This window comes from Chelonia mydas, chromosome 2, assembly GCF_015237465.2.
Source record: "Chelonia mydas isolate rCheMyd1 chromosome 2, rCheMyd1.pri.v2, whole genome shotgun sequence".
In the NCBI taxonomy this organism is placed as follows: Eukaryota; Metazoa; Chordata; order Testudines; family Cheloniidae; genus Chelonia; species Chelonia mydas.
The window spans coordinates 186,666,258-186,690,066 of NC_057850.1; the positions used below are offsets into that span (position 1 = coordinate 186,666,258).

Genomic DNA, 23,809 nt, shown 5'->3' on the forward strand with positions numbered 1-23,809 from the left:
ACCACATACCACACAACAGAACCACTAACCCAGGAACCTATCCTTGCAACAAAGCCCGTTGCCAACTGTGCCCACATATCTATTCAGGGGACACCATCACAGGGCCTAATAACATCAGCCACACTATCAGAGGCTCGTTCACCTGCACATCCACCAATGTGATATATGCCATCATGTGCCAGCAATGCCACTCTGCCATGTACATTGGTCAAACTGGACAGTCTCTACGTAAAAGAATAAATGGACACAAATCAGATGTCAAGAATTATAACATTCATAAACCAGTCGGAGAACACTTCAATCTCTCTGGTCACGCAATCAGAGACATGAAGGTCGCTATCTTACAACAAAAAAACTTCAAATCCAGAGTCCAGCGAGAAACTGCTGAATTGGAATTCATTTGCAAATTGGATACTATTAATTTAGGCTTAAATAGAGACTGGGAGTGGCTAAGTCATTATGCAAGGTAGCCTATTTCCCCTTGTTTTTTCCTACCCCCCCCCCCCCCCCGGCCTTCTGGTTAAACTTGGATTTATGCTGGAAGTGGCCCACCTTGATTGTCATGCACATTGTGGGGAGAGTGGTCAGTTTGGATAGGCTATTACCAGCAGGAGAGTGAGTTTGTGTGTGTGTGTTGGGGCGGGGGGGGGGATGAGAAAACCTGGATTTGTGCTGGAAATGGCCCATCTTGATGATCACTTTAGATAAGCTATTACCAGCAGGAGAGTGGGGTGGGAGGAGGTATTGTTTCATGGTGTCTGTGTATATAATAATGTCTTCTGCAATTTCCACAGTATGCATCCGATGAAGTGAGCTGTAGCTCACGAAAGCTCATGCTCAAATAAATTGGTTAGTCTCTAAGGTGCCACAAGTACTCCTTTTTTTTTTGCGAATACAGACTAACACGACTGTTACTCTGAAAGTTGATCTCAGTGCAGCCCTGATTTAGGCCCCAATCCTGCTGGCACGTGGGCATGCTTAACTCTACTCCTATGAATGATGGTCCCATTAAGATCAATGTGACTGCTTACAGCAGTAAAGTTAAGCATGTGCATATATGTTTGCATGATCAGGGCCTTAGATACATGCATGGCACTAAAATGAAATGGGGCTATTATTCTGGTGAAAGAACAAGTGCCACTGAATCTGAAAAGGGTCACTTTTATGTTGAATAACCTGTCCCCATCAAAGTCACTGCCAAAACTCTCAGAGGCTTGAAGGCTGGGGGGGGAGGGGGGGGGCAGGATTTCACCCCATGCCAGAGGATAGGAGTGGGAAGTGTTGACTGGTGGAATGCAACAAATCACACTCCATTGCACAAGGAAAGTCAGAGGAGCCCTTTCTACTGCTTTTCTCATCATGGCAAAATAAGAATAATTTCTCGGTTTCTGATTCAGTTCTTTCTTGGACCTCCACCAACCTAACATTCCTCAGTCTGAGCTTATTCTCCGGGTCACTGACAAACAGATGCCTACAACCTGGGCACACAAGGCACCTGTTTTACCATTTTTTAAAATATAAGAATTAATTTACTGCACAATTACAAACAGTGACTAACGGCAATGACATCTTTAATCCTTTCTTTATTGTTCTCCAATTTCCTAAGTGAATTCTGTGCCAGATTTCCAGCCCTGGAGTGGGACATCCTCTATTCACAGAGTAGGAACAGCACAGATGGAGGCAATACGCTTCTGAAGCCCTTAGAGGAGAGGAAAGTGATCAGGAACAGTCAGCATGGATTCACCAAGGGCAAGTCATGCCTGACTAACCTTATTGCCTTCTGTGACCAGATAACTGGCTCTGTGGATGAGGGGAAAGCAGTGGATGTGTTATTCCTTGACTTTAGCAAAGCTTTTGATACGGTCTCCCACAGTATTCTTGCCAGCAAGTTAAAGAAGTATGGGCTGGATGAATGAACTATAAGGTGGATAGAAAACTGGCTAGATCGTTGGGCTCAACGGGTAGTGATCAATGGCTCCATGTCTAGTTGGCAGCCAGTATCAAGCGGAGTGCCCCAAGGGTCGGTTCTGGGGCCAGTTTTGTTTAATATTTTAATTAATGATCTGGAGGATGGTGTGGACTGCACCCTCGGCAAGTTTGCAGATGACACTAAACTGGGAGGAGTGGTAGATACGCTGGAGGGTAGGGATAGGATACAGAGGGACCTAGACAAATTAGAGGATTGGGCCAAAAGAAATCTGATGAGGTCCTGCACTTAGACGGAAGAATCCCATGCACTGCTACAGACTAGGGACCAAATGGCTCGGCAGCAGTTCTGCAGAAAAGGACCTAGGGGTTACAGTGGACGAGAAGCTGGATATGAGTCAACAGTGTGCCCTTGTTGCCAAGAAGGCTAACAGCATTTTGGGCTGTATAAGTAGGGGCATTGCCAGCAGATTGAGGGACGTGATCATTCCCCTCTATTTGACATTGGTGAGGCCTCATCTGGAGTACTGTGTCCATTTTTGGGCCCCACACTACAAGAAGGATGTGGAAAAATTGGAAAGAGTCCAGCAGAGGGCAACAAAAATGATTAGGGGGCTGGAGCATATGACTTATGAGGAGAGGCTGAGGGAACTGGGATTGTTGCGTCTGCAGAAGAGAAGAATGAGGCGGGATTTGATAGCTGCTTTCAACTGCCTGAAAGGGGTTCCAAAGAGGATGGATCTAGACTGTTCTCAGTGGTAGCAGATGACAGAACAAGGAGTCTCAAGTTAAAGTGGGGGAGGTTTAGGTTGGGTGTTAGGAAAAACTTCACCTTCACTAGGAGGGTGGTGAGGCACTGGAATGGGTTACCTAGGGAGGTGGTGGAATCTCCTTCCTTAGAGGTTTTCAAGGTCAGGCTTGACAAAGCCTTGGCTGGGATGATTTAGTTGGGGATTGGTCCTGCTTTGAGCAGGGGGTTGGACTAGATGACCTCCTGAGGTCCCTTCCAACCCTGAGATTCTATGATTCTATGAATGCAACTCCCCACGCTGCCCAGCCTCCCATGGAGGAACTACCTCTAGAGATAGGAAGGTAGATCATTCTCCATGCCCGTTCAGTCCTTGGTCTGTTGGCTGGGATTGCCAGTTAGGGGACCCATATTACTCTTGGGCTCTGCCTACACTACGAGCTGGGGATGGGATTCCCCTGCTTGTGTACAAGTACTCTCATCGAGCTAGCTGTCGCATAACTAGCAGCATAGCTGCAGTAGCCCAGGTAGAGACAGTGGAGGCATGTCTGAGCCATGCTGAGTACAAGCCCGCATGAAACCAGTGGGCACGTGCTTTGCATGGCGCAGCTGTGTCCCTGCTGTTGGAACCAGTGCTACCATGGCTACATGGCCATTTATACATGTGCTACTTTGATGAGAGCTACCCCACGTATGTGCACATGAACAGGGTAATCCCAGCCCTAGCCCATAATGTAGACGTAGCCTTAGTCTCAAATGTGATGTGGGAACTGGGCGAACACCACCTTTCACATGGGCCAAAAACAGTCTCTAGGAACCCGGGCAAGGTGTAAACAAGCACTAAGTCATCTAAGAATTTCTATTCATCAGTGACTGACTCAACCAAAAAGGTGAGGTGAATAAAATTCATTTTAATGATCATTCATTTTTGTTGCTTAAGCTTTTAATACTAAATGTTTACCATGAAAAATGCATCAACAGTAATGTTTTTCTACTTTGTTTCAGTTATACGGCTAAACAAATGCCTGAAAATCTGTAACAGGTCAGCTTCTGCTCTGACAGGATTCTTTTTAGGATGCCTGTCAGGAGCCACTTGACATAAATCACACTGCAAGCATTTTTTAATCTTAGCAATCCTTCTTGTGCCAAAGGAGGCCCCAAAGCTGCAAACCAGCCAGCTGTGACAGAACTAGACCTTTCAAGAGAACACATGGAAGTGGGAGTTGAGTGCATTGCTCACCAAACCAGGCATATTCAGAAACACAATGAAGCTTTGATAAGTGTAAGCCTGCTACAGGAATATGTCAGACCTGCTAAGCAGATGGAGACCCTGTACTTAGAGACATCGGGCGGAGCTCTCCTGCTCCACATACCCCCATCCCATCTGAAGTGCAGCAGTTCTGCATTGCATTTTGATGTTGTGTCACATTGTCCCAAAGGAGGGGGTTACACTTGTTACCTTACAAAACCAATTGGTGAGAGAGCCTATACAATTATTAGTGTCCCTTCCTCAATACACACTTGGCAGGTGAGTCCATTTCCATTGCGCCAAAAGTAAAATACAATAGGAAGTTGGCTTGGTAAAACTTCGGGCTCAATCATGGACCCGCTCTGCATCCATGCAGGTGAGCTTGGGGTGTGAGATACCCCCTTCCGCTTCTGTGTTGGCTATCAGCGTTGGAATCACAACAGCAGCCTCCTGGGGTCCCCTGCTCCCCGTCTCATACACATCATGGTGGTCATCCCAGTGTGGAGTGGGGAGCATGCTTCTCCAGGAAACGGAATGCCATAGCTTACTACTCCTATGGACCCGGACTGAGTTGTGACTGAGTCACTGTCTGGTTCCTGCTATGCTGCCCCTTCATCTGGGCAACTGTAGGACTAAATACAGCACTCAGGGAGAGACACTGTCAAGTAAATCGGTGGGTGTGAGCTTTCCTCCTGATTTACTGTATGGGGTATGATGAGCAGAGAGGGGCAAGCTTGCTAAAGAGGCTGCTGAAGGGACCCAGGGCTGAATAAAAAGCTGAGGACTTCACTGAGGACTTCATTGCTGTAGCCAACTTGCTGCACAGCTCACAGAGGGAAACCAGTATGAGGAGATGTGATACTTTGCTCGGTAAGGGGCAGGGAATATCTGGGCACAGAACAAAAGACTCAAAGTTAAATGCAGTAGAAATCTGTCTAGGGAGTAAGTAGTAGAATTGCTCAATTGCTCAGGTTAATTTTCTGAGATCCCGACGCAAACATTTTTAGGCTGTTCACAATTTATTGAGCCTTTTTGTTCTGTGTTCGTACAGTGCCTAGGGCAATGGGCTCCCGGTCCACAACTGGGGCTCCGAAGTGCTAACATATTACTAAGCATAATAGAAATATTATTTGTGCAAACAAATACAGATGCAATGTCTCTTTCCTTTAGGCTAACAGTACATACGGTTTTAAATTCACCACCCCTTGCTTGTTATTTAAAGGGTGCCATAGGCAGGAGTGCATGGCATTTTGCAGGTAAGTAAAAATGTGACATGCTCTTTATTACATGCCCATCCTATTTCTTCCTTTTTATTCATTTTTTCAAACACATATTTATTTGACATTTATTTAATGATACTAAAAATTGAGCCAGGAAAGAGGATTAGAGTGGAGGTGAGCAAAGGAAGGCTCAGAAGAGTATTTTTAGGTGGTGTTTGAAGGAAGGGGGTGAGGTTATGAGGCACAGAGGCCAGAGAGGATGTTCAGGTGTGAAAGCCTGCATAAAAAATAAAGGTATGGGGCTTCTTGTGGGAGAAGGCTTTAACAGGGACAAGAAGGTGAGCCAACTTAGCAGAACATAGGGTGTGCGCTGGAACATGGGGCAACATGAAATTTTGATTAAAAAACTAGAAAGATATAAAATTAACAGGGTACACATTACATGGATTAACAGTTGGCTGATGACAGGTCTCAAAATGTAATTGTTAATGGGTTATTATAATCAAATAGATGTGCTGCTTGGTCCCACAGAGAACATAAGTATAGCCCTACTGGGTCAGACCAAAGGTCCATCCAGCCCAATATCTTGTCTTCCGATAGTGCCCACTGCCAGGTACCCCAGAGGGAATGAACAGAACAGGTAATCATCAAATGATCGATCCCCTGTCACTCATTCCCAGCTTCTGGCAAACAGAGGCTAGGGACGCCATTCCTGCCCATCCTGGCTAATAGCCATTGATGGACCTATCCTCCATGAATTTATCTAGTTCTTTTTTTAACCTGTTATGGTCTTGGCCTTCACAATGTCCTCTGGCAAGGAGTTCCACAGGTTGACTGTGCGTTGTGTGAAGAAATACTTCCTTTTATTTGTTTTAAACCTGCTGCCTATTAATTTCATTTGGTGGCCCCTAGTTCTTGTGTTATGAGAAGTAGTAAACAACACTTCCTTATCGACTTTCTCTACACCAGTCATGATTTTATAGACCTCAATCATATCTCCCCTTAGCTGTCTCTTTTCCAAGCTGCAAAGTCCCAGGCTTATTAATCTCTCCTCATACAGAAGCCATTCCATAGCCCTAATCATGTTTGTTGCCCTTTTCTGAACCTTTTCCAATTCCAGTATATCTTTCTAGAGAATGGGTGACCACATTTGCACACAGTATTTAAGATGTGGGTGTACCATGGATTTATATAGAGGCAACATGATGTTTTCTGTCCTATTTTCTATCCCCTTCTTAATTATTCCCAGCATTCTGTTTGCTTTGACTGCCGCTGCACATTGAGTGGATGTTTTCAGAGAACTATCCATAATGATTCCAAGATCTCTTTCTTGAGTGGTAACAGCTAATTTAGACCCAATCATTTTATATGTCTAGTGGGATTATGCTTTCCAATGTGCATTACTTTGCATTTATCACCATTAAATTTAATCTGCCATTTTGTTACCCAGTCACCCAGTTTTGAGAAATCCTTTTGTAGCTCTTCGCAGTCTGCCTGGATCTTAACTGTCTTTAGTAATTTTGCATCCTCTGCAAATTTTGCCACCTAACTGTTTACCCCTTTTTCCAGATCATTTATGAATATGTTGAATAGGACTGGTCTTAGAACAGACCCCTGGGGGACACCACTATTTACCTCTCTCCAGTCTGAAAACTGACGTACCCTTTGTTTCCTATCTTTTATCCAGTTACCAATCCATGAGAGCACCTTCCCTCTTATTCCGGAGCAGTCCCACAGGCCCTAGACTATTTAACATTTTTACTGATGGCCTGGAAGTAAACATAAAATCATCATTGAAAGTTTGCAGATGACACAAAAGTTGGGGAAGGGATAAATAATGAAGAGGACAGGTCACTGATACAAAGTGATTTGGTTTTCTTGGTAAACTGGGCACAAGCAAACAATGCATTTTAATATGGCTAAATGTAAATGTATATCTCTAACGACAAAGAATGCTGGCCATACTTATAGGATGAGGGACTCTATCCTGGGAAACAGTGACTTTGAAAAAGATTTGGGGATCATGGTGGATAACCAGCTGAATGTGAGCTCCCAGAGTGATGCTGTGGCTGAAGGAGCTAATGCAATTGTTGGTTGCATAAACAGGGGAATCTCGACTAGGAGTAGAGAGGTTATTTTACCTCTGTATTTGGCACTGCTGTGACTGTTGCTGGAATACTGTGTCCAGTTCTGGTATCCACAATTCAAGAAGGATGTTGAAAAATTGGAAAGGGTTCAGAGAAGAGCCACAAGAATGATTACAGGATGAGAAAACATGCCTTGGAGTGATAGACTCCAGGAGCTCAGTCTACTTAGCACAACAAAGAGAAGGTGAAGGGGTAACTTGATAGCAGTCTATGAGTATCTACTTGAAGTACAAATATTTAATAATGGGCTCTTCAATCTAGGTACAACTTTCAGTGTCTGGAAGTTGAAGTAGACAATTTCAGACTGGAAATAAGGTGCCCAGTTTTTAACAGTGAGAGTAATTAACCATTGGAACAACTTACAAAGGGTCATTCTCCATCTCTGACAATTTTAAAGTCAAGATTGGATGTTTTTCAAAAAGATCTGCTCTAGGAATTATTTTGGGGCAGTTCTATAGTTTGTGTTACACACGACGTCAAACTAGGTGATCACGATGGTCCCTTCTGGCCTTGGGATGTATGAATCTATACAAAACAAGAATGAGACAGAGGCAAGGCAGAGATATAGAGGGATATGGTAAATACAGATCAAAGTCCTGCAATATTAGCAAATCCACCACTGAGGAGCATTCCTTATACAGTGGTAATCTATGTCTGTCCAGATGTTCCTTTAAACTCTAATGCTCTTCCACTGTCCCTAATAAGAAGACATTATCAGTCTGCTGGTGGTTCAGTGAGGCATGTTTTGCAATGGCCAGGATGCTGCACAATTGCCTTTTTAATTAAAATCTCTGCCTTTTTCACTTTCTTCTACTCTTCAGGCCAAATTCAGCCCGGGTGAAGCCCATGGAATTACATCACAGCCCAGTCCTGTTCCCATTGATATCACTGGGGGTTTTCTACTGGCATTAGTGGGAGCTGAACTGGAGCCTTAGCGAGCGCTAACACAATATGATCTAAGGATACCATTTGCACTGATCAACCCAACTCCCTGCAGGACAATACATTTCATGAAGACAGCTTCTGCCCTCACTCTAGCTATCCCCCATGATGCGGTCAATAAGGTTGTCCTTTCTGACTCCACAGGCTCAGAGATCCTGGAGAAGAATGAGGCTGAAGAGACCACCTGTGGCTGGATTCTGCTTCTTGCTTGCCTTCTCTGTGGTGGCATTTACCAGTTTTCCTCTGCTGCTTCCGAACAGCTACGGGGAGTCCCATCTCCAGTTCTTGGCACTGGCTGAGCCACATGGGAAAGTCATCCGGCCCAGGCGTCTGTGGACAAACACCACTGCCTCTGTCCCGCAGTGGGCCAGGAGCTTTGACCACAGAGAATGGGAACCCTCTCCCCCTGGCACCGATCAGGAAAGGCAATCCTCACACCATCCCCAGTCTGCCCGCAAGCCAAAGAACCAGCCAAGTATCCTGCGCCGACAAAACCACACACTGCTGAAAGCAAAGAGAAAGCACAAAGGAGAGATTAGGAAACATAACGTTGTTGTGAAAAGCTCTGAAGCCAGCAGTAAATTACAGCATGAAAACATTCCCCACAGGACCAGTGGTGAGAAGAAAAGGGAGCTTAATACTCATTTTTCTCTAAAGAATACAGGGAGCAATGTTCATTTCTATAAGCTGACAGGGAAGAAGGCAGATATGAAACCACAAATGGAGGAGGCCCCTTTCTTTTCTCCTTCACTCAGCAATAAAAGGGGTTTTCAGGAAGGAAAGCCAGAGGTTGCTTTACATCTTAAGAACCCTTTTGCAAGCCAGCCAGCTGTGGCACAGGACCGATACAAACCAGATGTGCAGGCAGCCGGCGCTGAGCCGCAGCATTCAGATTCAATTAAAGCCTTTATCTCGGAAGCAGATAGCAGGCAGCCCTTCAGAGGTGCAGCAGGCATGCAGAGACAGACAGGCAGTTACTCCCAGGAGCCTGGAGAGCCAGGAGATCGTTTCTGGGTGGGTGTGGCCACGCAGTTACAGACATCTGAATGGTGTATGAAGACTCCAGAAGATGCCCTTTCTGCCAAAGGGGAGGGCCACCTGAGGTTTGGTGAGAGGATCCCGCCTTGGTTTACTGCAGACGATGTGCAGAAGATGAAATGGCTGGCAAATAGCGAAGTGGTGGCCAAAACCAGAATTCCTGCCCATGGACAAATCCTCAGAGTCAGCCTTTTGGCCAGACAAGACACTTCCCCATCTGACCCTAAACGAGACTGTTCGGATGGGCTCTGTGGATTAATAAAGCGACCCAGTGACCTCTATGAGGTGCTAGCTTTCCACTTGGACAGAGTGTTGGGGCTGAATAGGAGTCTGCCTGCAGTGGCCCGCAAATTCAACAGTCCCCTGCTGCCCTACAAATACACCAATGGTGCAGCGAGGCCCATCATATGGTGGGTGCCAGATATCCAGCACCTAGCTGATGCCAACAACGACCAGAACTCTTTTGCAGTGGGGTGGCTACAGTACCAGTCTCTGCTGCAGCAGCGGTGTGGCATGGTGGATTCCAGGGCAGCTCTCGGAATAGCTCCATGTTTGAGTGTCCTGCACACAGAGTGGGCCAAACTGGCGCTCTTTGATTTTCTCCTACAGGTATGCTTGGTGGTGGAACAATCCCCGTCTCTCTTTTTTCTTCTCTTTAGTGTGTGTGTGTATCGGGCTTAGCTATAAGGCTTGTTTCAGTTAAAGTCTTGTTTCACAAAGTTGGGGAGAGGGGAAACCTGGGAAGGTCTCCAACTCTGGAGTGTAAAAAAAAAAAAAGTGAGCCAAACAAACCCAGCGGAAGTGCACATTATTACTCTCATAATTCTATGTGTATGCAGTGTTTGTTGTGGATGTGTCGGTCCCAAGGTATTAGAAAGCCCAGGTGAGTGAGGTAATATCTTATATTAGACCAACTTCCGTTGATGAGAGAGGTAAGCTTTCAAGCTTATGCAAAGTTCTTCAGGTCTGGGAAACATACTCAAAGGGCCACCGCTTAATACAAGGTGGAACAGATTGTTTAGCATAAGTAGTTAAAACGTGCTAAACAATCTGTTCCACTTTGTATTTAGCAGTGACACTCTGAGTTAGTTTCCCACACCTGAAGAAGAGCTGTGTATCTCAAATGCTTGTCTTGCTCACCAACAGAATTTGTTCCAGTAAAAGATATTACCTCACCCACCTTGTCTCTATAATTATACTTGGCATTAATAAAAGACTTTCCATAATCAAAATGCTTTAGAAGTATTAATTAACCCTCACAAAACCCCTGGGCGGCAGACAGGTAACCATTATTATTCTGATTTTATGAATGGGGAATCTAAGGCACAAAGCCAAATGACTTGCCCCAGGTCACACAGCATATCAGTGACAGAGCCAGGATTAAAACTCAAGAATGCCTGGCTTCCAGAATAGTCAAAGTAGCCTGTGCAAAGGTGTGTGTCTCCATCGAAGCTCATGCAGTCCTTCTTCAGACACTTCGCTGAACAGAACACGTCACAGCACAGTGAAAGCAAATGGGAGGTTGAAAGAGAAAGCAGAATGTAGGTCCTGATTGTTTGGTTTCCAAACCCAAATTAACATCTGAAATGAAAACTCACTGATTTTGTTTGTTTTCAAAGTAGGAAACAGTGTTTTTTTCCATGCAGATTTGTGGTTAAAATAGATCCTGGACGAATGTGCAAAAGTTTTTTTTAAATAGTCCTTTTCATATTCAAGTGGCATTCTCCAATTAGGATGATTTTGTAGTCTGTGTTATAGTAGGTTTATGAGCTCATAACCATGTGCAGATCACTGTACCACTACCCCATGGCTGTGAGTCATTTTGAATCAGATTAGTGGAGTTCACAACACCATTTGATAATCAACCTGTGACACAGGGCTCAGTCCTGCAATCCTTACTCAGTCAAATCATCCTATGCACTGAAATGGCACTACTTACCTGAGGAAAGGTTGCCTGACTGAGCCTTGAAGACCAAAGGCGGGGGGTGAGGGAGAGGAGGCAGGCTGGATACTGGGGCCAGAGCTCTTGCTGGAATAAATCAGTGTAGATTCATTGACATGAAAGGTGCTGTGGTGACTTACACCACAAGTGTAGTTCACCATCTGTAAGCACTGTTACCATAAGACTTCACTCAGCCTCAGGACAAGCCCGTATTCCTAGCAGGAACACAGAATGCCTGCAGTCTGGACTCATTCATGTTTTCCTTAGCTTTTCAGTTTGTCATGATCATCTAACCTTATTTGAATTCTCAAACTGCAGATAAAGAACAGAAAGCCTGGATCATCAATCAGTAGAACTTTGTACAAGGATTTCTCACACAGATGACTGATTCAGTCAGAAGCCTGAAACTGACACCAAACCAGGGGAATTCTGCCTTTAGCAGGGATATGCTGGATTGCTGCCTTATTACCAGGGGAGCTGTCACTATCATTTGTTTTAATTTTTCAGGTTTCAGAGTGTCTGGGACTTGACACTGGAAAAGACTGAAACCGTACACAGTAGCTTTCCATTCCCAACAAACCTTCAGTGTCACAGTTGCTGGATCAAGTGTGGCAAGCTTCCTAAACCACCAGCCCCAGTCTGTTTGCAGAATGAACTACCCTTCAAGTAGAGAATTGTGCAGCAAAGCAAGGAGCTTCATCTACTTTTGCTGGGTCTTTGCCACTCGTTTCCTGGTTAGCATTACGCCAACCAAGTCAAACAGTGATGCCTGAAGTACTCCAGGCTTCCTCAAAAACGTTGGCATGGGGTTATGGGCAGAGGATTAGGGTTCCTAGAAAAGGAGATGTCAAGAACTCTTTGACTTACCAGTGGGTAAAAGCAGCCTAGTAGAAGCATCTTGTGAGAAACAGCAACTTGTAATTACAAAATACACACTTGTCCCTCGAACATTAACCCCATTCTGTCCTGGCAAAGCTGTACGTTTGCTATTACGTACAGTAGTGTCCTAGCTCTGCAAGCTTTTGGTCCTCATTAACCTCCTGATCCTGAGAGTGGCTGACTTCAGTGGGAGTTGGGGACACTCAGCATCTCTCATGGTTGGCCACCAGAGAAGCTTGAGTAACTCCAGATCCTTTGATACACATTTTATAAGGCAATTATTGGTTATTGGTAAAAGAGAACATTGTTTAGTAAAACATATTGGTTGAATGTCAGTGAGTGTGTGTAATACGTGCCATTCATTATGTTTAGGAAATGTGTTAAATAATCTCCCAGTATTTAAAGAGTTATAACAAAAAGTATTGGACATACATTGTCAAAAGTCATTCCCACCATATGGCTGTTCAGTGATCTATTGTTTGGGCAAGGTGGAGTTGGAGATCGCAGTCCAGTTCCTGGTGGACCAGTGTCCACAATACAAAAATTCTTACCACAAATAATGGGCACCCTTGTTAACAGGCTCAGCAGCGAGACAGATGACTGAATGTGTAGCGAGGGCGAATAACCCCTTTGATCTAGAGGATGTCCAAATATAGGTCAAAGTTTAGATATACTGCAGTGGGTGGAAGTGTGCACCTCATCTACCCAGGCTGTCTCTGTTGTGTCAATAAATAGCAGGCTCCAGGCTCCAGAGCTGTCAATTTGCGACCTATCATTAGGACTAAAAGAAGAAAAAATATGTGTTATGCTAAAGGGAGTCTTGACTATTGTCACTCGCACTGAGGTATTCCACACAGTGAGAAGCATTTCTTCCCCCCCATGGCCTCCTCTCTAGGAATCCAACAAAACTAAAGCAGTGATACCCTTAGAAATACCTCATTGAAAAGTCTTTCTATTTTGATTCAAAGAAGAGAGATGGGGACCTGACTCTCCATTGCCCTGCAGCTTGTGTCATCACTTACACCAGAGCGGCTCATTACCATTCAGATGTAGCAGCATTCTGCACCCACTTTGTCCAGGTGGAAATGACTACAGGAAATGCAGAGCAACAGGGAATCTGGCCCAAGGCCTTTTATGTTTTAGACCTGCCATTAGGCTGTATCACTCAAAGAGACCTACCAAGGATATTTTAAAAACTCGGCTTGTGCCCCTCTTTTAATCTTTGTGCTGTATAAAGAACCCTGGAAAGGTGGGGATTTTATCTCCTGCTCAGCCTTTATCCTCTGGGCTCCTCTGATGTCACCACTTCATTCGCCCTTGTAGTGTCTTCCAGCCTAGACAGGACCTGATTTTCTAATTTGAAACCCCCCCCAACCAACCAAATATGACACAAACACATTTTCAAACACCAAAAGCCCTTCCAACCTGCTTTATGTATCAGAGAGACGCACAAAAAGGCCTTTTTTTGTCATTTACAACACACATTTAAACAAAAATGTCTTTACTTTCACAAATCACTGTTGGAGTAGCTGTCAATCTTCAGTAAGCGTGTTTAATAATCACTGTGTGTGGAAGGGAGAGACGGCTGGTTTATCACGTCTCAACATGCTGTGCAGTTGGAAGCTCAGGGTAAAAGTTGTGCTTTTGTATAGTTTGTGCATGCTGGACTTGAAGGGGAACATGGATCCACAGGCAAGCTTCAGACACATCTGACCTGATTCTGATCTCACTTATTCTAGTTTTATCCTGGTGTAACCTCACTAGTTTGGGTGGAGTTACTCCTGATTCACACTGGTGTGAGGTCATGCTCATTTAAAAGAATCTTATGTCAGTCTCATGTTATCCAGACTCTTTTGTTCCTGGGTGTCTTTTTGTTGCTGAAAATCAGCTTTTTTTCCCTCTAACCAGGATCCTTTTCCCATCATGGAGATTTTCCTTCTCTTCTGTGTGTGGATTAAGAGTGCTTAATCTTACATCTGGAAAATCAGAACTTGCTGCTATGGGGGATTATTACAGTGTCTCTGAACAGAGAATTGTGAGTTATTAGGGGCAACTGAGAGGAAGAAGAGATGGTTTATATGGGAGATGGAGCCTTGTTTATACACCTCAGGGGTATTACTTACCACTGCAGGGACAAGCATTAGCAAGAAAAAACTATCTGAAAGGTTTTAAAAAATCTCTGCTAAAATATGTGTTCCCATTACTTTTTTTTTTTTTTTTTGGCAGAGCTTAACCATTAATCTTTATAACCTCAAAGTATGGCTGGCAGAAGGGGTCAATCGCGACTAGATGTAACAAATCCAGTCATGACTGGAATATGTTACATTAAAACGATTAACATTCATATTTAAAGCTAATCTAGCAGGAAATAAAATAAGTGTTTAAAGAGCAGAAATGGAAATTCTGGGATCGGCTTTTTTGGGTGTGACTGTTACTTTAGAACTTACTAATAAACACATCCGGGTTTGAGTTAGTGGCGTTATGGGGTGAAATCCTGGCCCGAATGAAATCACTGGGAAAATTCTCTTGACTTCAATGGGACCAAGACGTCACCCGTTTTACTTAAAAACCGTATGGTCAAATCCTCACCTGGTGTAAATCAGCATAGAAGTCAGTGGAGCTACACTGATTTACACCATTTTACCATTCTGTGCTCCCCTCATTCCAATACCACCACTTCCCATCTCCCGGCCACGAGCATATCCTTGTGTGATGTCAGGCCTCGATAGTGAGGGTTATTTGGTCCCCTACCCCCCGCCAGGAAAAAGCTGTCCAGCATGGATTCCTTCTTTGCTCTTTGATTCATAATCCTCCACAACTCCAGAGTAGCAATTTATCTCTGTGCCAGGAGGCTTTGGAAAGTAACTCTCTTACAGGATAACACAAATGCCCCTTTGTGGACTGATTGCCAGGGCACCATGTGAACAGCTACTGCCTCTCCTCCCGCGTAGAGATATGGCAGATCTCAGATTCAACCACAGCACTGATGGGGAGACTACAGTGGGCCATGGGCATACCAGACAGAAACCAGGCAGTGACTCAAAAATACCAGGAAGAGGAAGATTTGGGACAAGTTTATTCTCTTTTCCATTTCCTTGCCCCACCACTCAGAATATTTCAAGGGCCTGATCCAGCTCCCACTGGGAAAATTGGGCCCCATAGCAAAAATCTCATTGGATTAAATGCGAAGGTTGGGCCCTCAATGAAAAGGATGATGTTTGAGGGAGACTTTTACCTAAGGTGTTAAGCAGACCAAATGACAAAAACAACCCACAGAGTTTTTTAATAACTCCAAAGAGATCACCACTAATGGAAAAGTCCTATCAAGCTAAATAGGGATGAAGCTAGCAGGATATTATAGAAATGAAACAAAGTTCTTCAGAAATGACTCAAAAACCCTATAAGATTTAATAGAGAATGAAATCCTTTGAATCCTGAACCATTCTGTAGAATTTGGGATCATGGATAGAATTCAGTAGCGAATTCTATAGGATGATCCAAAAACTCCATGCCGGGGTTATCATTCTGTATTACGTTCTGTGGGGCTTTCCCCTAAGGGAGTGCCTCTATTATTTGCAGCCTCTCTAATATACAGTTGTTTCACGCTGGCTCCCAAAGGCCAGCTGCACTGATCAAAATCCTTTATAAACACCTCACAGAGACTACTCCTATTTTTCATACTGTAGCTCACTAACAGAATTCAAACCACTCTCTATGAACCTCTCTCCACAGGCAAAAAGTTTGCTGCCAAGAAAAATCTCCAGAAGAGAGAGTGCAGTGTATTGTGAACACTGCTGTTCACTCGCTGAGCACTGCTGCTAGAAAGCAGGATTAGAACACCTCTGTTTCAGTTATCTCCCAGTCTGGCAATGTCTGCAGCATTCATCTCTTAGGTAGTGATTTTTAGCTTTGAGTTGGCTGGTCACTTCACATACCATCTCTCTCTTGATTTGGCTCAATAATACTGCCTTTGTCTACACTTTCCTGCCTCAACTGGCAACATTGATCTTCTGGTAAACATGGCAGGAATCCATCAAAATACAATAGGTTAAATCAATCCAAATTCTAGTCCCTTTTGATGTCAACAGCAAAACTCCCATTAACTTCAGTGGAGATAGAATTAGGCCCAAATGACCCAGTTCCATGTGATTAAAGTCTCCTAGGGATGTCGTGAGAACCACGGTTGGTAGAGATGTATGAACCTTACATAGCAAAACCCCACTTTATGCAAAACTCAGATGGTGCCACAGGAAAGAAACTGGCCACGTTTTGTCCAAAATTTTATATATGGATCCGATTCTCATTTACTCTGAGGCCCCTTTGCACACCCCTGCAATGTAAAGGGGATGGAAAATGCATGCATATGTAATGTGTGCCCTCATTAAGGCTCCTTTACATTTGCCAGGACAATGTGAAGGAGCCTCAGTGTAAATTAGAATCAGCCACACAAGGAATTGCCCATACAAACCAACCTAGAGAAAATATAGCACTTCTCTGGTAAAATAAAATCAAATCTAGAATAACCATCCCCGACCTGAGCACCCCCCATCCCTCAACCCATCATCCTTCAAGAAATGTAGGAGAAAATAGGTAAGGGTTTCAGAATGTCCTCAAAGTCAACAAATGCCAGGTCTGTCAGACCAAGGCAGGGAGTGAGTTCCAGAGCCAAGTGACAGCCATTATCAGCGTGTCTCCGACATGCTCTTTTGTTCTTTCTTCCAAGCTGTTCCCAGTCCAAATCCAGAGAAAGTTTTCCTCTTCTGTAATGCAGATAGCAAACTACAATCGGCTGAGGGCTAGGTAGGTGGAGAGCTGTGATCACTGCTCCTGACTGGCTAAGAATTGCACACACCGTCATTGCTGTTACCCCATCTCCCTCGCCCTCCCCACCACAACCCACTCATTTTCATCATTGTACTGATGGGTCTTGTCTTCTAAACAGCAAGCTCTTTGGGGCAAGGATGGTCATTTACCGTATATGTTTGTACAACACCTATCACAACCGGGGCCCTGAGCTGGTTGGCCTCTAGGCAGTCAAGCCGTCCAAAGTTAGAAAATGCTAGAATGAAGGTTGCCTGTGCAACATTAACCCAGCCCCCTTCAGCATATGTGTTATGAGACAGCCTTTAAGCACATGATCACAGACTAGTTTTTCCACAGAACAAAGGCCCACAGTTAGCTACTTGCTGCTAACAAAGGAATGTAAAAGGCCACGACTCAATTCCAGAATCTGGAGGGGAGTGTGTTGTAGTGCTTATAGACCCGTCTGTCCTTGTACCCGCAGCCTTCCCTTGTCTCCCTCTGCTTCTCTCCATCCCACCCTCCCATATCCTCGTCCTACCCACCTCCCCCTCTCCCCTTCCCCACACCATGGTTCCTGCCCCCACCTATCTTCATTCCACTCAGTGCAAGAATCAGAGTGAAATTCTATGGTATGTTATGCAGGAAGTCACACTATACGATGGCCATAATGGTCCTTTTGGCTATACTGTCAAACTATATACACTGCTCCTAGAGAGTGACTTGCCACCATTTTGGAAGGCTGGAAACTTATTTAAACTTTTTTGGAGTGTTTGGCAAGGCATGAATTTTTCCAGATTGTGCTTTGTTCTTTTGGTATGAAACCTGCAATATGTTGTAACATGGTAACTCTTCCAGGCTGGATGAACCTTTGCAAACCCCAAATATAATACAATAGAGCTTAACTAAACTCAACGTGCCTTCACCATCGTTGGTTAGAATCAACTCAACTTGTAAAGAGCAACTCAGAGGGGTGAGAAGTGAGAAACTAAGAGAGCCAAAAGTGATGACAAAGTTCTCTGACACCCATGCAGGCCAAAACCAGCCAGTTATGCACAGCTCTGAGTCTGATCCCCTTTGCCAGCATCCAACCGCTAGTAGTAGTATAGTATAAAAAACTTCCCCAACTGTGGTTTAACCATCCATACACCTGCTATTTCTTTCTCCCTTGGGCTTCAGGGGACCCAGGTTTTTCTAAACTGTTTCAGTTCTTGTAAAAAATATGAACTAGAAAGTTTCCTGAGAAGAAATATTTGTTTGCACAGTATCATTTTATTAACTTTTGGCAATGTAACCAAGTGTTTTTGGAAGCTCAAATAACAATTTATTATGTCTCTCCAGCAATTTTTCTGTCAACTGTGTACAAGTCAAATTCAAGACCTTCCCTTTTTTCTCCTACACCTGCCAGAAAAAGGCTTAGATTTCCATTACAAGCAGGAACCCTCAAGCACTTTACAAAATCAGGCCTCATATTTTGTGACTTAAGTGGTCCAGGTAGGTCATATTCTCTCCCTGCACATTAAAGCGCTCTGCAGTATAAGGCAGCCTCTAATATATGGGCTGTTGTATTGTAACTACCAGTGCCATTGAAATCCCTTACAAACACCTCCTTTCCAACAGGACATTTACAATAAATAGTCTCATTCCTAAATCGTAGACCTTCGAGTTGGGAGACCTGCGTTCTATTCCCGGCACTGCTCTAGACAGTCTCTGGGGCGTTGGCTAAGTCACTGAAATTCTCTGCTTCCATTTCCTCATCTGTACAAGGGGTATAACGCTACTTACCTCCTTCATTGGGTGGTTGAGAGGCTGAAATCATTAATGCTTAGAAAGCATTTGAGATCATTAGATGGATGGTATGTGTCTGTTTCTATTACAGAAATGTACACAATGTAATAAACTGTATAGGTAAAGTCTAGATGGAATATGGTCTTCCCTGGGCTCTACCTATACTGTAAATAAAGACACAGACTGTCCAGGGGAGCAGATGTCAAACGAGAGTAGGTGTGTCAATCCTACACTGCGCATCACAACTGTTCTGCAAGATCATCATCGTCAGCCAGGGACAATTAGCCAAACCAGCTCCTGGAGAGATACTTAAGTCAGATGTCAGACTCAGCCTGTACCTTATAATTTCTGTTATTCTAATATACATTTATTCCTTGGTTTCCTAAAAACAGTCTCCCAGCAACATGCTAAAAGATACGGCCTCCCAAATTCCAGTGGGTGGAGCACAGGCAAAACGTTCCTATCCAGATGGGCACACATAACAGTTACCACAAGTACCGAGCAAAGGAGGTTTTTTTAATGAAAACCCAATGTGGGCTCGGGTCAGCCTTCAGCAAAGGAGGAGAGGGGATAGAAAGGTAGGTATTCTATAGTAGGATGGGGCTGAGTATGCTAATAAAATGATATAATAGAACAGTTCTCAAACTGTGGGTCATGACCCTTCTTTAATGGGGTTGCCAGGGCCTGCATTAGACACATTGGGCTCCAGGGCTGAAGTTGAAGCCTGAGCTCTGCCACCCAGGGCTAAAGCCCCAAAGCCTGAGGGCTTCAGCCCCCCTGCCCAGGCCGGCTTGGCTCAGGCTATGGCTTCAGCCCCACATGGAGTTGTGTAGTAATTTTTGTTGTCAGAAGGGGGTCGTACTGCAATGACGTTTGAGAACCGCTGTAATAGAACCATGAGACTGATGATATTAATGCATGTCTCAAGCCTCTGAGCATGCCCAGTATGAGTTGGCTGTTTCTAGACACCTGAGCAGACTCAGACTCAGTTGAATACTTTACTTGTGCAGTTAATAAAAGGGCTGTTCCCTCCTGAGGTAGGACATAGGAATCTGATGTAATATATTTCATGGGAGTTTTTCAGATGACACCTGCAAAATCTAGGTCTTGTCTGATCTGCGTGAACATTAAGGATCCCAGGCCTCTTGTCATAAGAGTATTTCCATGATGCTCATTATCCAAACTGACCCTCTGTCTCACTGGCATACATGCTGTTGGCTGCCATCTTCCCCTCCCCAGAATGGTGGGAGGGAAGTCACAAGATGTTATTGCCCATTCTCATGGGCAATTTCCCAGTTTGCAACACTGCATTTGTGGACATAAGTACCCATCCAAACTGGAATGCAGTTACCTTTGAAAATGTGGCCAGTGTCTCCTCCTGTGCATGACAACTCGAGGATTTTTTTCGTAGTCTCCTGGTGAGTATACCGAGTCAAACTTCTGGCTAGTGCACAAGCACACTGAGTCTCTCTGTAAATCAGCTGAGATTTTCTTTATGTTCTGCACAGACTATTAATTCTGCTATCATGGAAAATGACATAAAAGGTGGGAGAAATCAGCGTGCTGCACTTTCAGGCACCTAGCTGTAGGATGTGCGTGGAATAAGTGTGACATTTTCCTGAGTTCAAATGCGTTTGGTTTCAGAAAATACTTTAGCTCTTGGGTTTCCCGGAAGGAGAAATATTGCCTGGAGTGCCTCATTAAACATCAGCTGATGGGCCTGTGTTAAGAAATACTAGCAGGGCATCAAATTAATTAATTTGGGATCTAAGAGGGCTAGGAATATAATGGTCACACGAATCAAACTGTGCATTCCTTATATCACCTTATTCCTCTGTGCTTTGATTTGAGTTTGGGGTTCAGACAAAACACAATTCAGCTAAAATTTTTGGTAGGTGTTAAGTTGAAATGGTGGAAATCACCTAGTATCACATGGTTTCCACTGAAAATCAGAAATCCCCCCTTGGCACCTGAAACTCAGGTCAGGTTCACTTGAAATTTGGCCCAGCTTGACCAAAAGTTTCGCGAACCTCAGCAAACCTGACCTGCGTTACAGGTTCATAACCCAAAACCAGGCTATATAGATTCACAGGTCTCTGGTTTGAACCAGATTCCTTAGCAACCTCATGCGAAATCAGTCAGTTTCTCTACCGACTCTGGAAATTCTGCCTGCCTCAGCAGCACTGGTCCCGTTTCAGGAAAGTGTGATGTGTTTGCAGGAGCTGATTTAAGTGGCTGTGCTCTGGCCAAGCCTCTTTCGGAGAAAGCAGTGAGTCAGTCTCCTGTATGCAGCCCTGGCACTTTTGCACACCTCTGGGGTGATTATAATATAACCGAGACAGCAGACTGGCTGCCTTGTACAAAGAAGCATAAAAACCAATAGCTTATTGTGACAAAGCTAACAGCGTGGGGCATGAAAAATTAGAAAGGGATTATGGCTTCTGGGTTTCACTTGATAGTGATAACATTAATCTTGAAGGAGAATCAAATCCTATTTCTTCCTCCAAGGATATGGAGTGTCATGCGTGCAGCACAAGTGAGGTGGTTCCACTTTAGGAGTGGAGTAGGGACAAAGACAGGGGCCCATGTTCATGTAGAAAGTCCATGCACACCTAGGTGTCATGCAGCCCAACACCTTCTGCCTGGGTTTAGTAAATGGAGCAGGTCAGAGGGGAGTGGTGGTAAGACCAGCCCATCTGCCATTAGGGGCATCCACCAGCCATTACCTCTATGGGGCAAGTATACAGCAGGAGGGCAATGGACTAAAGTAGTGACCCCATAACAGCCTATGAAAGGACTCCTTCTCCCCTGTGCCAAACCATATGCTCAGGGGAGGATTTGACCCTAAGGATTTGGATGACAATTTCAGACATGCCAGTTGCTGCCAGAGGTGGCTCCTTCCTAGCGGTGGTGGTTCTAACATTGGGTCACTCACCTACCAAAACCCGGGGGAATAAACCCAAAGTCAAATAGCTTCATCACTATGTCAGGCTAAATTCAAAGATGTTAAATTAAAATCTCGACATTGGATTAAGGATCCACAAGAGGACAGTTGTTTCTGTGCCCCGGACTGTATAACGCACACTCCAATAAAAGCTCCAGAGCAGGAGCAGGACTTCAGGGAGGGCATCAGCGTTTCATTGAATGGGCTGTCAGGAGTGAAGAGGAGCACGTTCAAAAGTGCCCATGAATTACTAAACACAGATGCAGCAAAAGCAAGTTACAGTGCCCCACCTGGAATATCCACCTTGGTCTGCAAACTGCATGCAGGACAAATCCCGCACTATGCAGGTGTTAAGAATGCACCAACGGGCCAAGCAAGTATAAAACAATTCCCCACGCTCCCTTCTTCATTCTTCTCATTTCTGTCAAGAGTTGTTTAGATTATTATTAGGGAAGGGTGAAATGGTTCATATAAAACAGGAACCAATCTAAACCTTCATCCAGCATTTGAATTTGCCTGAGAAAATCCCTTTCTGAGGTTCAGAAAAATCAATTAACTTATTTTTTTTGTTTTGCCTTAGTTTTTATATGCATCTCCTCTTTGTTTCAGATAGAAACAGAATCTATTCAGTCCATGCAAACATCGCCTACTGAAATATTGCAAGCAGGAAGTGTCTGAAATCTTGCAGGAAAGCCTGTTATTGGGAGCCTTGCAGTCCACTTTCCAGACTAAAATGGTTTAGCTAGAGTACAGAAAAGCAACTAAATTTCTGAATGGGTCTCTGAACACCCACCAATCTTTTATATAAACAGCTCTTTCAGTAACGAATAATCTGGATTTTTCTCTACATTTTATCAAGCTTTTTTCTTCCAGGCACGAAAAGTTCCCTGTTAAACTACAACTTAAGATCTCCATCCTGAAATTCCTGAAGCCTCTAAATACTTCAGATGTCACCCACAGGTTCATGACCGACTGGACCGTTACTGCTGTGGATTTCAGCCAGACCCTGAAGAACCCTGCATGGAGGAAATGCTTCACGAAAAGTGTAGGAATCTTGCAGAGCTGGTCCTGGTCCACATCCTGGTATGATATTGCCAGACATTGTGTTTGCCTCCATCCTTTCAGTTTCTAAAGTCTACATTTTCTTTAGCAGGCCAGACTGGTTCTCTGTTATTGACTCTTGCTATGTTTTTATCCCCACCGCAAAGAGCAAAATATGTCTAGGTCACTTTTATTTCAGGGTAAGAGAAAATAAAGAACAAGTAAAATGTCTGCAGGTTAAATTTTTATATGTATAACTAAGTCAATGGGACACTTGGTGGAGTAATTTGTTGCTCAGTGTAAGTAAAAGTATAGTAAGTATAAGTGTATCTGAATCTGGTCCTGAGAGTCAGTGAGAGTGAGCGAGCAGCAAGCACAGTGTGTGATCCTCTTTGTAACATTCTGCATCTGAAATGAAAAGCAGTGTGACAGCATGGGGCAGGGAGACCTCTCTCCATTTAAAGTTACAGCCTTAAAAAACAGAATGACATGATCTCCCTCTGGCTGCATAGCCGTGTGCGCACGTCTGAAGTAAAAGTTCAGCATGACATAGCAGTCATACAGTGGCTGTATTCCTTCAACAATACACACATTTTATTGTGCCAGAATATTAAACAAATGAAATTCAATCTACGTGTCTTCTCACCATGAAATCAAATAGCATGCTGATAATAAATGTTGTCCCTGGATAATAATAAATAAAATAAGCAGTTAAGAATGAAGTGTGATATTGAGGTTCCTCAGTAACGTTAGATAATGACAATCTGACTTCCATCTTAGAAATCTACAGACCAATTTAATCCTTGGGGACAAGATGAGTTTAACTTTAGGGACTTGGCCATGGCGACTCTCTGCCTTTTATTTGGCGCAGCTAGTACATATGTTCAGCAACTTAAGACTTTTGGGTTAAATTGTGGTTTTGCTACCAACTCCAAGGTAAAGGGCAGTGCATCGTCGCACTGGCCTGGGTGCAGACAAGAAGCTAGTCTCTAAGAGTTAATACGTGATCCCTGGTTCCACCGTTGCTATGGACTGTCGTTGCTGCCAACCCTAAATGTTCCAAAATCACTCTTTGCATACAAATTACCCTTCCTCCCAAAATGTCAGCTCAAAGAACCCCCCAAATTTGAACTTCTTGCTTTTTT

General features: G+C 44.1%; 1 protein-coding gene across 4 annotated transcripts in view; it reads left to right on the forward strand.

Moving 5' to 3' along the window:
* Positions 1–23,809, forward strand: part of GASK1A (golgi associated kinase 1A) — a 54,436-nt gene that overhangs the window by 28,321 nt on the left and 2,306 nt on the right. The window contains exons 2-3 of one of the 4 annotated variants that reach the window (XM_043540854.1): positions 8,377–9,879; positions 22,584–22,706. In XM_043540854.1, coding sequence (XP_043396789.1) covers positions 8,377–9,879; positions 22,584–22,706 — 1,626 coding nt within the window. Of the gene's footprint in view, positions 1–7,837; positions 9,880–11,530; positions 13,477–22,583; positions 22,707–23,809 lie in introns of those variants that run through there. The other 3 variants (XM_043540855.1, XM_043540856.1, XM_007066482.4) reach the window with 3 other exon arrangements.